Source organism: Arachis ipaensis, chromosome B07 (genome assembly GCF_000816755.2).
Source record: "Arachis ipaensis cultivar K30076 chromosome B07, Araip1.1, whole genome shotgun sequence".
In the NCBI taxonomy this organism is placed as follows: domain Eukaryota; kingdom Viridiplantae; phylum Streptophyta; class Magnoliopsida; order Fabales; family Fabaceae; genus Arachis; species Arachis ipaensis.
The window spans coordinates 63,287,567-63,305,346 of NC_029791.2; the positions used below are offsets into that span (position 1 = coordinate 63,287,567).

Below are 17,780 nucleotides of genomic sequence, written 5' to 3' on the forward strand. Positions count from 1 at the left end.
CGTTAAAAATTTTTTACATTTAATGAGAGGTTTTTGGTTCAACATCTACTTAAAATATATTTTTTATATAAGTATATAATATATTTATATAGGGTTGCTACATGTCCAAAGTGAAATTCAAACTCTTCGCACTTATTTAATCGAACGAGTAAACTAATCACTTAACCAATTTAAATTAGTTATTTAAGTTAAGAATTAATTATTTAACTGAACGATTATGCATGTATCTTAATCCTTAATACAAACATAATCATTTCCATCCAACCAGATAATTTATTACAAAAATGTCTAATAACTAAAGAAAATTAATTAAAAATAATCATAATTTACTTTATTTAGTATTTATTAATTGTTACGACAATTAATAAATATTAAATAAAATAAATTCTGGCGGTTTGTTTTATTTTTCTAGCATTTCCGAATTTATTGAGCGGTTGATTTTGTGGGGGATTCAGATTTGAATTAGAAATTTAAAGATAGAATTTTTTTTCATTTTATGTCTTATTAAATACACTACAAGAAAAAAGGCCTATGGCCACGCTTTTTTCTTGCCACGCTTCAAAAGCGTGGCCAAAAGTGGTCAATGGCCACGCTTTTATGAGGGTGGCGATAGATTATAGATTTGGCCACTTTTTTTATTGCCACGCTTCAAAAGCGTGGCGAAAAGTATCAACGGCCACGCTTTTGTATGGGTGGCAATTGGTTAGAGAAACGGCCACGCTTTTTTTTGCCACGCTTCAAAAGCGTGGCCATAGAGAGAAACAAGGACGTTTTGAAAGCGTGGCGACAGGGTTTCATTACGGCCACGCTTACAAAGCGTGGCCATATCCTAGTACTCTTTTGGCACGCTTTAAAAGCGTGGCCAAAAGTTTCTTTTCTGCCACGCTTCAAAAGCGTGGCCGTAGAGCAAAACAGTGACGTTTTAAAAGCGTGGCGAGAGGGGCTCCAACCCATTGACCCTAACCCGGCCCCTGACCCAGCTCCCAACCCGGTCCCCAACCCGGTCCCCAACCCAAATACACTAACCCTAATCACTCGAAACCCTAACCCTGGAAGAGCGCCTCCCATTACCCCCGCACTTCGCCCTGAACCCTTCACCCTTCGCCCTTAGCCTTCGTCACTCGAAACCGCTCATCGAATCCGCTTATCGCACTGTTAATCTTCGTCACTCGCCCTTAGCCCTTCACCCTTCTTCATCTTGTTAATCTTCATCTTCGTCTTCCGCTCATCGAATCGGCTCATCGCACTGTCTCCTACCTCGGCGACCTTATGGCCTCCTTCAGTTCAAAGATGTCCGTACTCTCTCTCTCTCTTTCATAAACTCTTCCTCACTTCAATTCCCTCTTTGATCGCCGTTTCGTTTACTAGCTTTTGATAATTAGGTTTTTCTTTACTTTCCTTCGTTTTCGATTGTTATTTGAAAGATGATTTGTGTGTGCTTGTTGATCTGAGGAAGCTGTAGTTCCTGTTTGAGAATGACTTCTGCTTCACTCTCATCGTGCTCAATTCGGCGGCGAAGGAGGAGAATCCAGCTGCGAGGGCGTTGGTTTCTTCGAGCAAGGCTGAGGCTGAATCCGAACAAGGAGCACAAAGCGGATGAGTACGAAGACTTGCAATTGATGTACTGCCCAACGGTTTTCACCGCGCTGGAGAGGTACCTTCCGCCGAACATGCTCAATGCGCGACGAACACAAGGTATATGCTCCGCGCAGCGCAGACCAGAGTATGGTGCCTCTTTCTTTCTTTCTTTCTTTCTTTCTTTCTTTTAAGTTTTATTTTTCAGTTAATTTTCAGTTGAGGCTGGTAAATTGCAGAATAGTAAACCTTAGGATTCCTTACAATGAACAGATTTCTCCAACTGAAATTTGAGGTGCGCTTGGATCTAATCAACTTCTTCCGAGAATTTATATCGCTTTTGTGTTGTTGGTCGGAATTCTTCTGTTTAGTTCTCTTTTCGTGAACGTGTCTTGAATCTGGTTGTGTTTGGAAGCCCCTTCTTTCACTAGGTTTGCCTCTTGCAGGAAATCCTATATGGTATTGATCTATTTATTTTTCTTCTGAATACAAATATCAAATAGAGATAGTAACATATATATGATTGTTAACCTTGAAATTTTGTTGGCAGACAATGTTTGGAATTTTGGTTATGCATGACTTAACAGCAGCAAGTCAAGGTTCTTCTGAACCTGAAGCAAAATGGTTTGATCTTTTTAGTAGCCGGTATCGGAAAGGTATTCAATAATTTATGATTAATCCCAAATTCCATTAACCAGGAGAAATAAAAATCTAGTGTAACTAAGCACAAGTTTGGTGCTCCCTTTTCAAAATATAAGATTGCTTTCAATATTTAGTTTACTCTGAAATTAATTGATGCTTTGTGAATTGGTGTTGCAGTTGTCAGTGTTGGAGCAGCACTTTTCTTGTTACAGCAGTTTGCCACATCAATGGAAGATTTGGAACCTTACGACTGTTCCAATACACCATATGGTTAGTCTTATGAGATCTCTTCTTACAAGCTTTTATAGTGTGCAATCAATTAGTCTTTTCACAATTCCATCACTAGATTGTTAAGAGATTTGGAACCCTTTCTTTTTATCTTTTCGTCAACCTTCCTTCCTTTCTTGTTGAATAAGAGGAGATAGATTGATGTAGTTTTTTTTATTTAGCAGATATGAATACTTTTCAAATGGTTTTGAATATCTTAAGAGATAGTTAAGTTCGAGTTAGCTATAGATACTGTCATTTTAAATTTGCTTGATCTGGTAAATTTTGTGGTTGAATGTATACTAAAGAGAGATTTGAGATGACAATTCATATATCATATCACAGAAAAACGTTTCATTTTTATCAACTCATGATTAATTATTAAATGGGTCAACATCCTTAAGCTTGCTTTGTTATATGCTTATTAAAATGGAGTTCTGTAAAACCATTTAATTTCTTTATTTTTTTGGGGGATTAGGACTCGAGGTTATTAAAAATGAAGATTTTGTTCCATGCTTTTTCTTTATTTATTACTGAAATGAAAGTTTCTTTCTTCTGGTGTTAAATGACCCAAAATGAATAAGTTCTTTTCAGCTGGAAGGCAAAATTCTAATAAGTTCTTTTCCTTCTCTTCTCTTTTGGCCTCAGATCTTTTCTTGTTTTTACCGAGACTTCCTCCTTGTCATGGTTTTGGAGATTGCAGGAGGAGTCATGGATGAACTTGCAAGCCCTATAAGTCCAGTTTTGGAGATTTGGAGATTGCAGGAGGAGTCATGGATGAACTTGCAAGCCCTATAAGTCCAGTTTTGGAGATTTGGAGATTGCAGGAGGAGTCATGGATGAACTTGCAGGAGGAGTCATTGTGTTTCTGCCTTTGCCACTATTTGATGTTTATGCTGCACTTATTGGTATTGCCATATAGTAACTTAAATTTGATTCTTTATTTGTTTTTTGATTTTATAAATTGTAATTTTTGTTACACTTCTATTTACATTCAATCATTCATAATTTTAGAAGAGAGATAAATTGAAATCCTTTAAAAATATTTGAGGTAAAATTAAAACTTGATATAGTTTTGCTCTCTCTTGATTAGTGACTACTGTAATACTATAGGGTAATTTCTGACTATCTAGATTGCATTTGCACCCCTGTAGTGGAGACACTTCTCCCATTTGTATTACCATGTTGCAGTTATGAACATAACTTTTCTTGTTAATGATTTGGTTTGAAATCTATAGTTTTGTACGACATTAGTCATGTTTTTTGGTTCAGGGTTTCTTTAATAATTGAAAATTACGGATCAGATAGTTTTTGCATTATATTCTTGATTTAGAGTTCACGTGACTTTCTCTAATCATATGATATCTAAATATTTCTTTGCTTTTGCATTGATGCATTTATTCTTATAGAGCTGCTCATGTTTATTCGGAAGCTAGGAGGGTGCATGCTTTCAATGACGTTATGTCATCAAATCTAAGGTGAGATCGAATCCTTGTTCTTTTATTAGTGTTTCATTTTCTGTGCTCTTCATTTTCTATTTGAGTGAACATTTTTATTTTACTGTATTAATAGTACATGAATAGTTGACTCAAGCTTCCTGTACAGTCCAAACCCCAAGCAGTTATATATATATATACTTGATTTTCTGTTTGATTTCTCAAGCTTTCTGTTTCATATGCTGATTCCTTTCATGATTTGTAAATGTTGGACACTAGATTTCTCAACCAAGTAAATGTGCAATGCAGGTTTAGTCGCACAAAATTCTAAATCAACTGGATATGGGTCGCGGGGTCAGTGTAGGTGGTGGTCAACTGGATATATTCTAAGATCTATATATGATCTTGCTTGCTTAGAGGATGAAGTTGATTTCCTCACAGCTCAATCAGAGCAAGACCGACTGAAAAGGAATAATGTCAAATTCTGGCATGTTTTTCGATCAAAGGAAATCAAATTGGCTTTCCTTGTTGGAGGAGGACTTCTGGTAATAATGCTTGTTTCCTTTTCTTTTATTCTTTAATCTTCTTTTAAAGTTTTTTTACAAGATAACACATGTTTTGGTTTGCGGCTTTGAGTAATAAGCTAAAAGAAAATAAAGCTAGTGTTGCCTAGAATGGAAAGTGAAGCTTCAAAATAATTTATCAATTTTGTATTTGGTTTTGCCATCTTTTGCAGGTAAAAAAGTTCACAAATGTTTCCGAAACAATTATGTATGATCTAAGGGAAGAAAGTTTAAGAGGGCTAGAGGAAAGAAGAATAGCAAAGGACTTAGGATTTAAGTTGTATTGTTTCTGTATTTTTCTTCCGTTTTTAGTTTTAGAATTTAAACTCGAGATTTATTTTGTATTGGAGTATTAGTTTTTTAATGTATAAAACAATTATAGCAAAAATTATATATGTCACTAATTATTATTTGATTTGTTTTGTAATAAAAATTGCATATTATATTTATAAGTTTGATAATAAAAAAGAACTGAAAAATTTATATTTTGTATTGATGAAGGTAAAAATTAGAAAAAGGATTTTTTTTTTAAAAAATTTTATAAGGCTATTGCCACGCTTTTAAAGCGTGGCCGTATCTCTGGTTATGGCCACGCTTTTAAAGCGTGGCCATATCTCGCTATCGCTACGCTATAAAAGCGTGGCCATATCTCTCTGTCGCCACGCTTCAAAAGCGTGGCCATATCTCTCTATCGCCACGCTTCAAAAGCGTGGCCATATCTCTCTATCGCCACGCTTCAAAAGCGTGGCCATATCTCCTACATACGGCCACGCTTTAAAGGGTGGCTATTTGTAAAAAGCGTGGCAAAAGAAAAAGCGTGGCGATAGGTCACCAAAAGCGTGGCAATAGAGCAACCGCCACGCTTACATACGCCACCCTTTCAAAAGCGTGGCGGTAGCTCAAAAAGCGTGGCAAAAAGCTATCGCCACGCTTTTTTCAACTTTTCGCCACGCTTTAAAAGCGTGGCAACAGAGCTGTTTTCTTGTAGTGATAATTTAATAGAAGAGATTATTATGCACTCTATTTCCAATTACGTGAGCAGTCATCAGCATTGCTAGAGGTCATACTGCTATTTTTAATTTTTTTGAGTTCTCTTTTTTATTTAGTTTGAATAAAAGAAAAAAAGGTAAATTTTCTGCTGTATCCACATACCATTTATCTCTACAAAATACGAGACTAAATAGAACGATTTTTTTAGAAGGTTTTTTTATTAAAATAAATAAAGAAAAATCATTAATTCCTCAATTACGCATGCATGAAAATAATTTGAAGAATACGCAGCCCATGTCATGTAAATCATCCACGAAATGGGTTTGCTTACCAATTCCGAAGAGCCGCCCATGAAATGGAGAGATTGACTGACAAATCTGCGTGGAAGTCCAACTCAACTATGGCATCTATGAGATGGGACATGACAGTGGCGGCGGCAGCAAAATGGGTATTGCAGCTGAGGCGACTACGAATTGAGGCAAGGCGTGACTGACACACGCAAGATGGATCATCTCTATTGCGGCGCTCACGAAATTGCCACAACAATTGCGGCAGCAACGAGATGGTATGGATTTTTGTTGAAGGCTGCAAGTTTCCAGTGCGTCAGTTCCGTACATGCATGCATTTGGTGCATGGAGTGGCAAGGTTGGGGTTGATGAATTGGTGTGTGTATGTAAAGGGCAGACAGGGTAGGGGACCAAGTGCTTCATGCATTGAAAAATAGTGGAAGAGAGGCTTAAGAATTGTAAATCGTGGAAAAGAGGAAAAAAAAAAGTGAATTTTGGCTAATATTTTTGTAAGAGGCCACTTAGATAAAGATGTTAAAAACGTCTTTTTTTTTAAGATATTTTTTAAAAAAAAAAAAAAAGGATAGAATTTAAAATTTTAAAAGCTAATATATATAATAAGAGTATTTTAGTCATTTTCTATAATAGGAGTATTGTAATCATTTTTTATGAAAAATAATATTAATTTAGACTGAATCAAAATTTGATTAACCATTTTTTGGTCAAATTAATTTATCTGTCTTATTTTGACAAAAAGTAACAGATTTAATCGATTATATGTGTTAAATTTTAATTATTGAAAAACATCTTTACAAAAAGACGTTTTAGACGTCTTTATTGAAGCGTCCCCTATTTTTGTGTTATGGTTTGAATATAAAAATGTAACATGGGCGATGGTATTGGTATGAACGTGGAAGAAAATCTTAATCGGTTAGACGAAGGGCATATTATCGCGCATTTGATTCATAAAGTTAGTGTCGTGTGGTTAATTTTGTCATTAGTCTCTATCATTATTTAATATTTGCTAGTGTAAACTTAAGTGTGGTATTCCGATTTCGATGTTGCAGCCCGCACGTGTTCTGACGCCGCATGGCACACTTATTGATGTTTTCATGTCGGAGCGGTGGATCCAAGCATGGATCTCAGGCGGCGGAGACTTGAACCATATTTACGACAAGCAGGATTCTATTATGCGTCATTAATAAGGCATTTTGAGTATGACAATCCGCTGAGTAAGTGCATTTGTTGAACGATGGCGACCCGAGACGTACACATTTCATCTCCCGTAAGGTGAGTGTACCATAACACTAGAGGATGTGGCTATGCAGTGAGGGTTATCCATTGATGGCGAGCCTGTTAGTGGTACTCTAAGGTCATGGAGCAAGTTTCACCAGAGAGATATATGGCAATGGTGCAAAGAGCTACTTGGTGTTGTTCCACCCGGACATGTAGGGACAACGAAGTACAACATAAGGCTGAAGTGAATCAGAAGTTGTCTTCAACAGATGCTGCTTGATGCAGCAGATGATGTCATGATCCAGTATGCTCGTTGCTACATTTTGTATTTGTTGGGCGGCGTGCTACTACCGGACAAGGCCAACAACACAGTCCACGTTCGCTACCTACCTTTGCTGGCCACGTGCTACATATGAACGTGGACTGTGTTGTTGGCCTTGTCCGGTACTAACACGCCGGCCAACAAATACAAAATATAGCAATGGACATACTGGATCATGACATGATCTGCTGCATCAAGCGGCATCTGTTGAAGACGACTTCTGATTCACTTCAGCCTTATGTTGTACTTCGTTGTCCCTACATGTCCGGGTGGAACATCCCTAAGTAGCTCTTCGCACCATTGCCATATATCTCTCTGGTAAAACTTGCTCTATGACCTTAGAGTACCACTAATAGGCTCGCCATCAATGGGTAACCCTAACTGCATAGCCACATCCTCTAGTGTTATGGTACACTCACCCCACGAGAGATGAAATGTGTGCGTCTCGGGTCGCCATCGTTTAACAAATGCACTTATCAGCGGATTGTCATACTCAAAACTGTTAGGATTTAGTTGAATTAGTCCCACATTGTTTAGGATAGCAAATGGAGTGGGTGGCCTAGGCTATAAATATGAGGCTAAGTCCTCCATTTGTTTTTGCACCAGTCAAAAACACTTTAAGCTTGTATATGATTTTTCTTTTCCTCTGTACTCTTTGATTAGAGAGTGTTGTGAGGTGTAGTTAGATATTTGCTTTGAGAGAGTGTGGGTGTACTGGGGTGCCGGTGTTAGAGAGAAAGAAGTCTATGTGTTGTAACAATTTTCACATAGTGATATTCTCTGGTTGTCATTTGACAACGGCCGTGGTTTTTTCTCCGGTAATCGGAGTTTCCACGTTAAATTCTTGTGCTGTGATTGTGTCTATTTTATTTCTCTGTCAAAGGTGTTTTCTCAAGGGGGAATGGTGTCTTATTCCCAACAAGTGGTATCAGAGCTTCGGTTCGATGGGATTAAATTTTGTCCTGTGGCTTGAGGTTGATCTTTGGTTGCTGTTGTTGTTGTTGGAAGGCAGTGTGACACTGTGAGAGTGCAGTTTGGAAAGGTTCTGGCTAAGGAAAGACTTGGTATTTAAGTGTGTCCATTGTGACCCACCTCTCTTTCCTGGGGACCCTTCCTAGTGCTTCTTGTGTTGTGATTGTGTCTATTTTATTTCTCTGTCAAAGGTGTTTTCTCAAGGGGGAATGGTGTCTTATTCCCAACAAAAACGCCTTATTAATGACGAATAATAAAATACTGCTCGTCGTAAATATGGTTCAAGTCTTTGCCGCCTGAGATCCATGCTTGGATCCACCGGCTCCGACGTGAAAACATCAACAAGTGTGCCATGCGGTGTCAGAACACGTGCGGACTGCAACATCGAAACCGAAATACCACACTTAAGTTTACACTAACAAATATTAAATAATGATAGAGACTAATAACAAAATTAACCACACATGACACTAACCTTATGAATCAAATGCGTGGCAATATGCATTTTGTCTAACCGATTAAGATTTTCTTCCACGTTCATACCACTACCATCGCCCATGTTACACTTTTATATTTAAACCACAATACAAAAATATTAGTCAAAATTCACTTCTTTTTTTCCCCTCTTTTCCAAGGTTTACAATTCTTAACCCTCTCTTCCACTATTTTTCAATGCATGAAGCACTTGGTCTCCTACCCGCGTCTGCCCTTTATATACACACCAATTCATCAACCCTAACCTTACCACCCCATGCACCCAACGCATGCATGTACAGGGACTGACGCTCTGAAAACTTGCAGCCTTCAACAAAGACCCATACCATTTCGTTGCTGCCGCCATTGTTGTGGCCATTTCGTGGGCGCCGCTATGGAAATGATCCATTTTGCGTGTGTTAGCCACGCCTTGGCTCAATTTGTGGTCGCCTCAGCTGCAATGCCCATTTTGTTGCTGCTGCCACTGACATGTCCCATCTCGTGGATGCCATAGTTGAGTTGGACTTTCACGCAGATTTGTCAGTCAATCTCTCTATTTTGTGGGCGGCTCTTCGGAATTGTTAGACAAATTCATTTCATGGATAATTTGCATGATATGAGACTGCGTATTCTTAAAATTATTTTCATGCATGCATAATTGTGGAATTAATGATTTTTTTATTTATTTTAATAAAAAAGCCCGGTTGATTGCCCTGATCGGGTTGCTTGATTGCAAGTGTTTCAAAACAAAATTAAGATTGAGAAGAACCCTTATTCCAATCCCACTCACACACACGCTACTACTACTAACATGGTTCTATTCCTCACTGAGGATTCTTGATCCAAGGCCTCGGCTGCATTTGAATTGAGTATTTGAGTTGATCATAGATCGATTTTCTTCCTATGTTATGTTTTTGTCCTGGTGGGGCCCAAATCAAGTCGTTAAAGAGAGTGGGTCCATGATAGTATCTGTGTTAGTGTGTTTATGGTTCTGGATCCTCTGCAACCCACCATCTCATGCATCACTAATTAATCATTTAGTACGGTCCAATACAAAATTTCAAATCGTTGAATAATTAAAATTAACTAATTAATAGATTTTGTTTGAAATCAATTTGGATTGGTTGATTGGTCAACTTATTCGTTCGTTTAAGCAAGTATTGGAGGTTAGAATTCTGTCTTGTGCATGCTGCAACTCATTAGTCAGCAGCAGATTTTGAATAGAGTTCAGATTTACAATAAATTAGTGCTTAACCTAAAAAATATCGTGATTAACCAAAAAAAAAAATTTTGTTTGAAAGTAGTAGGAGTTTAACTACCTTGTAAGTAGATTTTATTTTTAATTTGAATTGCATTGGATTCAAATTATTTAGTTGACAATAGAATAAAGAAAAGATGACGGTAATAGCTCTGTGGAGAAAGTATATACAGAATAATGGTTGGGATGGATGAAAACAATGAATGAATATACGAGAATAATATGAGGATCGCGTGGAAGGAGGCATGGGCCCATGATGGAGGGATGGGCTTCAATGCATTTTAAGAAAGAAAGAAAGAAGCACATGGTTGGTACTTGGTAGTCAGTTGAAGAGTGAAGCACCACCGTACACGTGTCATGACTTCCCCAAAAGAGCAGAGCATCCTACCTGATTCTTTTGTTTGAACCTGTTATGGAAATGGAATGGGTTTGATTTGAATGTTAGGCTTGTTATCAAGCTAACCAGCTTAGGCCCAAGTGGGTAGTGACATTCATATAAGTTAACTTCTACATCTTTGTCAAGACCACAAAACAAAAAAAAGAAATACTTCTACATCTTTGTGTGTGTTTTGTTTTGTTGTGCCTTTTATTTATTTTTCCACTAAACTAAAATCATGTGAAACACCCACTTCAAGAACTTATTCTAATTCCACCATATAGCCATTGAAAATGTGATGTATGCGTTGTGTTCTGCGTGCATTATTGCCTGAATGATGGATCCCACACGATTAAGACAGACCTTATTGCATCTCACTCCACCTCTTAAAAGTTAGTACGTTTTTGTGTGTTTTCAACAGTTCTCTTTGGAATTATTCGGACACATTTGGAACCTTCTTTTAGTGAGAAGAATAATAATTATGACTAATATGATTTGCTTAATTTATTAATATAATGATAAATGCTCCAAAATTTCAACAAAAATTTTGTTTTTAGCATTTTCTAATTAAAATTACATTATTTGGACAAGTTATACTCTAAGATTTTAGCTGGCTAAAAAAACCTATACGTGCTTAGCATAAATGTGCAATGCAATGCAATGGAAAGTATAGTAATTAATTAATGATGATGATATGATGAGTTGGTCATTGTTTAAGAAAGAACTGAGTGCCATGCATCTCGCTCGCCAATGCCAACGCCAACGCCAACTCCTTCTAAAACAGTTTTGCCTTTGTTCAAACTAACTAATTAATTTTGTTATTACACTCATGACTTCGTCAATATTTATAGTATATCAGATGAAATCAAGAGTCAAACACACGTTAAATGATATCAATCAATAAATATAATTATAAGTCTAAAATTGTCTTGTGTGTGGTTCAACCAACCTGGCTCCCCGTTTTGGCCAACTATCCTTTCAGATTTGTTCGGATGATCATGATCTTAAATTTGTGTTTTTCTCTTCANATCTATCTCCTATCATTCTATCTTCTTCTTCTTCCTCCTCATCTTTGTTGTGTTTCTGAAAACATGTGATTCATGGCTATGCAGGTGCACGCGAGGGCTCACATATTGTGGGGGCATTTGATAGTTGTTGTGCCTTAGGGGCTCTCATCCGTGTTAAGCTTATCAATTATCATATTTTCATAGAACCCAAATCATGAGCAACACTATAGTATGCCCTTCTGATCAATCAATCAAACATGGTGAGTCTAAATTACATTTCTTGCATTTCCATAACAACAATGTTCGTGCCTTGATCATTAATAGATTTATTTACATAATGGAATTTCTGGTCTGTAGATCCATATATTATATCATAGGCATATGAAGATCTTTAATTAGCTTGTGAATTTCTTTCTTTCAAGTTTCAATAAATGAATCCTGTCTTTGATTAAGAAACACAATAAAAAAATAATTTCAAATTGTTTTTTGTTTCCCTTGTTGCATTCATAGGTCCAGAAAGTGAGTATTCTGATGAAGAAAGGAAGAAAAAGCTTGGTTCCGTGAAGAAGTTGGCAATTAGTGCCTCAAAAAACTATAGGAATTCCTTGAAGAAGGGACGGCGACACAGCAGGGTGATGTCGGTCTCTATCGAGGATGAACTTGATGCAGAAGAGATGAAGGCGGTCGACGCCTTTCGCCAAGTACTTGTTTTGGAAGAGCTCTTGCCCTCAATGCATGATGATCATCACACAATGCTAAGGTAGCTACATGGTTTCTTGTTCTTCAAGTTATTTATTTTTTTTAGTGAACTACTTATAATTTTCTTGCATGATGATTCAGATTCTTGAGAGCAAGAAAGTTTGATGTGGAGAAAACAAAACAGATGTGGGCAGATATGCTTAAATGGAGGAAGGAATTTGGAGCAGACACTATCATGGAGGTATTCTTATATATGCAAAGAAATTAAAATATCTTTCTACTATATGTAATTTATTTGTGTATACTTTTCTAAACAAAAACATTTTTATGTTGCTAAGAACTTTGAATTCAAAGAAATAGATGATGTTCTGAAATACTACCCACAAGGGCATCATGGAGTTGATAAGGATGGAAGACCTGTTTACATTGAAAGATTGGGTCAAGTTGATTCTACAAAATTGTTGCAAGTAACAACTATCGACCGTTATCTTAAGTACCATGTAAAAGAGTTTGAGAGGACCTTCAGAATTAAAATGCCAGCGTGCTCTATTGCTGCAAAAAAGCACATTGACCAAAGCACAACAATTTTGGATGTGCAAGGAGTGGTATGTATAATAGTAATTGCTACATATGTTCTGCTCTTCTGAACAAGTTTCATACAATAGCTAACTAGCATGCTTCCTCAGGGACTCAAAAGTCTGAACAAAGCTGCAAGGGATCTCATTCAGCGTCTTCAGAAGATTGATGGTGACAATTATCCTGAGGTATTGCTTCATTTACGTAGACATGTTATTTGTTTTATATTCCCTTAGCTTAAATAAATAGCCTTCTAAAATTTTCCTCTAACTAAATGTTTCTTTTCACATATAGTCCCTGAACCGTATGTTCATCATCAATGCTGGACCAGGATTTAGGCTCCTGTGGAATACCGTTAAGACATTCCTTGACCCCAAGACCACCTCAAAAATCCATGTAAATATTTTTAATATATTTAATTTATACTAAAATTGATTTTTATAACATCCTCGCTATCAGAATACCATACTTGAGTCATGATATTGCTGATGGCAACGATATTACGGTGACTTACCTGTATAACTACTATATATATGTATATAATTATATAAGTGAATATACGTAATACTTTTGCTATTAGTGATACCATGACTTAAACATTGTCTTCTTATAGTAAAGATGTTACAATTTTAGCTAAGCTCATGGAAACTCAAACATGTTTATGATGCATTGTTCAGGTGCTAGGTAACAAATACCAGAGCAAATTGCTTGAAATCATTGATGCCAGGTTAACCCTTTTTTCTTTTCTTGTTTTTTCATTTATCATTTCATCCCATATTCATTTCTACAGAAAACAAGCTAAAGGCAATCTCTGTCACATATTTTAGAATTTAGAAGTACTAACTCACTTCCATGAATAACACACGATTGTTTTTCTGTTGTATTTGCCAGTGAACTTCCAGAGTTCTTGGGTGGCACTTGTACTTGTGCTGATAAAGGTGGTTGCATGCGTTCTGACAAGGGACCATGGAATGATCCAATGATCTTGCAGGTATAGTTCACTGCTAAAAGATCAATTTCTTTACTCATATTTCATTACAAAAGGGGCTGGGGAAAAAACAATAAAAACTGTTCCTTTCAATGACTTAGATGGTACAAAATGGCAAGGGCAGATACAATACAAGAACCTTATCTGGGATCAATGAGAAACCACTTTCAGAAAATGCGGTAACACAAGAGCAGGTACTGAAAATAATTTGTTCTGAAAATTCTATGTATTTATTTCATTTGTGAGAACCGTTTTTATTACTTTGAACTCTTTGTGTTTTCGCCAAAACAATCTTAAAGGGATTCAAAGAATCTATCTTAAAGGGATGCCAAGAAGCTGTTCTTGTAGCTCCTACTGAACACGCTGCATACTCAAAAATAGTGGAATCTGAATACACTGCTTTTCCAGAAGTAAGTTTCCTATGCTTATATCAGTAATTGCTTCCGTGATCCTATCGGAAAGTAAAAGGACACTGTAGAATACATGATAGAATGGAAAATAAATTTCTATCATATTAATTAATTTCACTCTATATATATGACAGGCCTTAAAGCAATACAGTGTGTATAAGTATGAAGACCTTGATCCATCTTTGAAGAAGTTAGTAGACACTAATAAATATACACTTTCCACAGGTATTCATTCTTGATAATATAATCAGCAATTTTTTGTCATTAACAAGCAAGCTACACAGATTATGCATTGTTTTTTTTCTCCTTCTTAAACAGCTGAGAAAACTAAACTTACTAGTCAGTTAGTTGGTGGATTAATGGCCATTTTCATGAGTTTTATAACAATGGTCCGCTTCACGAGGAACATGCCAAGGAAAATCACAGAAGCAGCCCTATATGGTGGCGCAGTATACTATGATGGTGCTATGATGAGAGCCCCCAAAGTCTCAATTAACGATCACATGACCATGATGAAGCGCATGGCTGAACTAGAAGAAAAAATGAATGCTCTCAGCATAAGGCCAATCATGTCACCTGAAAAGGAGGAACTACTAAACAGTGCTGTAAGCAGAGTTAGTACTTTGGAACAAGATTTAGCTGCAACCAAAAAGGTGCTTATAGTCTTCCCTTTATGGTTTATACTACTTGAATTGAAATGACATGTTTAGTTAGATGGATAGCTTCATGTGCTTTACTTCCTTTGTTGCTGGGTTTAGGCACTTGATGAAGCCCTTGCTAAACAAATTGAGCTCCAATCCGAAATAGACAAGAAAAGGAAGAAGAAAAATAAGTTGAAGAAGTTGGTACGTCTTATTATATGCTTTAATTTATATAAACGTATAAAGTCCTCTCTATTTTAGTGCTTTCACTTACACATACACATCTTTTGGGTTTTTTGCTTTCAGTTTTGCTACCGTGAGTGAGGTGATGCCTTTTCTCTGAGAGCTCCAGAGCTTTAAAGTTAGAGGCTTCGTTACGTCATAGGATGTCTTCTTTGATCAGTTTACTCCTTTACCAATATTTTCTCTTGAGCTTTATACATTACCTGACCAGCTCAAATGTCTGTACATTATGAAGTGTGCCTATTCCTTGACAGTTGTGTATGTGTTGTATAAAAATAATAATATAAATATAAATATAAACAAAATGTCCAATTTTTAGGTGAAAAAGAAAAAAGATTAGTTTTGTTTGCTTTCCAAGTTATTGTGGGAAAAGATCAAAACAAATAACGTGTAAGTTAATATATAATAAGCGGAAAATTTTTTATAGAGTAACAAAACAGGATTTCACAGTAAGACTAGACTGCATAGCTTCATAGGTTAGTATAAACAACTTTTTTTAGATGTACATTGTGTATTCATTCAAGTAAGATTCAAGTGGATAAGGAAAAGTACAGGCAAACAACTCTTTCCGTAAGCTATGAAGTGCCGACATTTTATTGAATTATTGTGTGTGTCGGATACATTTTGGATATGATATTCATCGATATTCGTCCGATATTACGGTGTTTAATCGTGTCTTAATAATTTTTTTTTTCAGACACACCTAGACACACCTAAATATCATCACGTGTCGACGTGTCGACGTATCCAACCTTATTGTTAACATATATTCTTAAAATAAATTTAGATATAGTATATATTATTATTTATTAAAACAAAATGAAGTGAATTAGTTACAAGGAAAAGTATAAGGAAACAACTTTTCTACAAGCTAACATAAGCCAACTCTATTATAATTTAAATTTTATAAATAATAAAAATTTAAAATTTAAAATTTAAAATTCAAAAAAGATTCTTTCTACATTTATCCTAATCACATTTATAATACACAATAATAACAATTCATAAAAAACCTAATCTCTTTCCATTCACTTGGAAACAGAAAAATCTTTCCCTCTACAAACCCGCCTTCTCCACGCAGTTTTTGATGCTGCTGATAAACCCCATATTTAGGGTTTATCTTGTGTTGAATTTAGAGGGTTTTGTCAACCTTTCTCCCATTTACCCAATGAAATAGCATGGTTTTGTAAATTCTCCTTTAATTGTGCTTAAGAGTGAAAACATGCTTTTTAGGTCCTTAATTGTTTAATCTTGATTTACCTTTGATTCCATTAGATGCCTTGATATGTTTGTTAAGTGATTTCATATTTAGGAGGCAAAGATTGGATCAAGGGAATGAAGGAAAAGCATGTAAAAATGGAGAACTCATGAAGAAATGAAGGAATCGCAAAAGCTGTCAAGCCGACCTCTTCGCACTTAATCGATCATAACTTGAGCTACAGAGGTCCAAATGACGCTGATAAACCCATATTTTATGATATATTTTATGCTTAGTATGAGTGATTTATTCAATCCTTCACCCACTTATTCATATTAATTGCATGGTTTTACTTTCCCTTCCTTATTATGTGATGTATGTGAAAAACATGATTCCTATGCTTTAAAATTAATTATTTTAATTACCTTTATTTCCATTCGATGCCGTGATTAGTGTGTTGAGTAGTTTCAGATCTTCTAAGGCAGGAATGACTCAAATGATGGAAAGGAAACATACAAAAATGGAAGGAAAGCATAAAACGGAGTTTGTGAAGAAACCGGCAGCCACGCGATCGCATGGACGACGCGGCCGCATGCCAGAGCGAAGAGAGCGCGACGCGAACGCATGACTGACACGACCGCGCGCCTCGAGCGAAACACATATGACGCGGTCGCATGACTGATGCGACCGCGTGACAAGGAAAACTCTGAATGACGCGACCGCGTGACCCACGCGGACGCGTGACAGAGGCCACGCACCAGAAATTGCAGAAAACGCTCCCAGCAAATTCTGAAGCCCTTTTTGGCCCAAATCCAAGTCCAGAAGGCATAGACCAGAGGTTATGAATTGGGAGAATGCATCCATTCAAGGAGAGTCTCCACTTTAGTTAGTTTTCATGATTTAGATTTAGTTTAGAGAGAGGTTCTCTCCTCTCTCTCCTCTCTTTAGGATTAGGATTTAGAATTAGGATTTTATTCGCTTTCAGGATTATCTCTTTATCAAGTTCAATATTCCCTTTTATTTACTTTTGCAATTTAATTTATGAATTCTTCTATGTTACAGATTACTCTTTGAATTAATGTTATTTGAGGTATTTCAGTTTATTATTACTTTCCTTTATTTACATTATTGTTATTCCCATCTGAAAACATTTTTATTCCAGTAGATTTACTTTTCTCCTTTTAGTCTTGGTTAAGAAATCAGTAACTCAGGAGTTATCAAACTCAAACATGATTGATAATTGTTATCTTTGTTAATTAAATTGAACTTCAATAATCCCAATCTTTTCTTAGGAAATAAATAGGATCCGAAGATCAAACCAATTAATTCCTTGACCTTCCTTTATCTTAGTAAAGGTTAACAAAGTGGAATTAAGATTCAATTCTCATCATCATTGATAAGGATAGCTAGGATAGGACCTCTAATTTCTAATACCTTGCCAAAAGTTTATTTACAGTCATCTATTTATTTTACTTGCCATTTAAATTACTTGTTCTTCATTTACTTTATTTGCTAATTAAACCATTCGCTCCTCATTCTCAAAACCCCAATTTACAATCTCCATAACCAATAATAAGAACATACTTCCCTGCAGTTCCTTGAGAAGACGACCCGAGGTTT

General features: G+C 36.2%; 1 protein-coding gene across 2 annotated transcripts; it reads left to right on the top strand.

Annotated features, from left to right (window-relative positions):
* LOC107608960 (phosphatidylinositol/phosphatidylcholine transfer protein SFH3) lies at window positions 11,509–15,267 on the top strand. 2 transcript variants are annotated; one of them, XM_021105939.1, is made up of 14 exons: window positions 11,509–11,665; window positions 11,916–12,165; window positions 12,246–12,345; window positions 12,443–12,709; window positions 12,791–12,868; window positions 12,975–13,076; window positions 13,358–13,407; window positions 13,572–13,671; window positions 13,770–13,871; window positions 13,953–14,078; window positions 14,213–14,303; window positions 14,397–14,731; window positions 14,837–14,923; window positions 15,026–15,267. In XM_021105939.1, exons 1-14 carry the CDS (start codon window positions 11,620–11,622, stop codon window positions 15,041–15,043), a joined length of 1,752 nt encoding a protein of 583 aa, XP_020961598.1. In that variant the 5' UTR covers window positions 11,509–11,619; the 3' UTR covers window positions 15,044–15,267. The 2 variants fall into 2 exon arrangements, with proteins under 2 accessions (XP_020961598.1, XP_016166238.1); XM_016310752.2 differs by having other exon boundaries at window positions 13,770–13,862; window positions 13,968–14,078.

Bases quoted from the DNA above. Each gene is read 5' to 3' on its own strand.
- LOC107608960 (XM_021105939.1), top strand. From the start codon at position 11,620: ATGAGCAACACTATAGTATGCCCTTCTGATCAATCAATCAAACATG. The intron at 13,672-13,769 runs GTATAGTTCACT...TCAATGACTTAG, and splicing joins ATGATCCAATGATCTTGCAG to ATGGTACAAAATGGCAAGGG. The intron at 14,304-14,396 runs GTATTCATTCTT...CTTCTTAAACAG, and splicing joins TAAATATACACTTTCCACAG to CTGAGAAAACTAAACTTACT.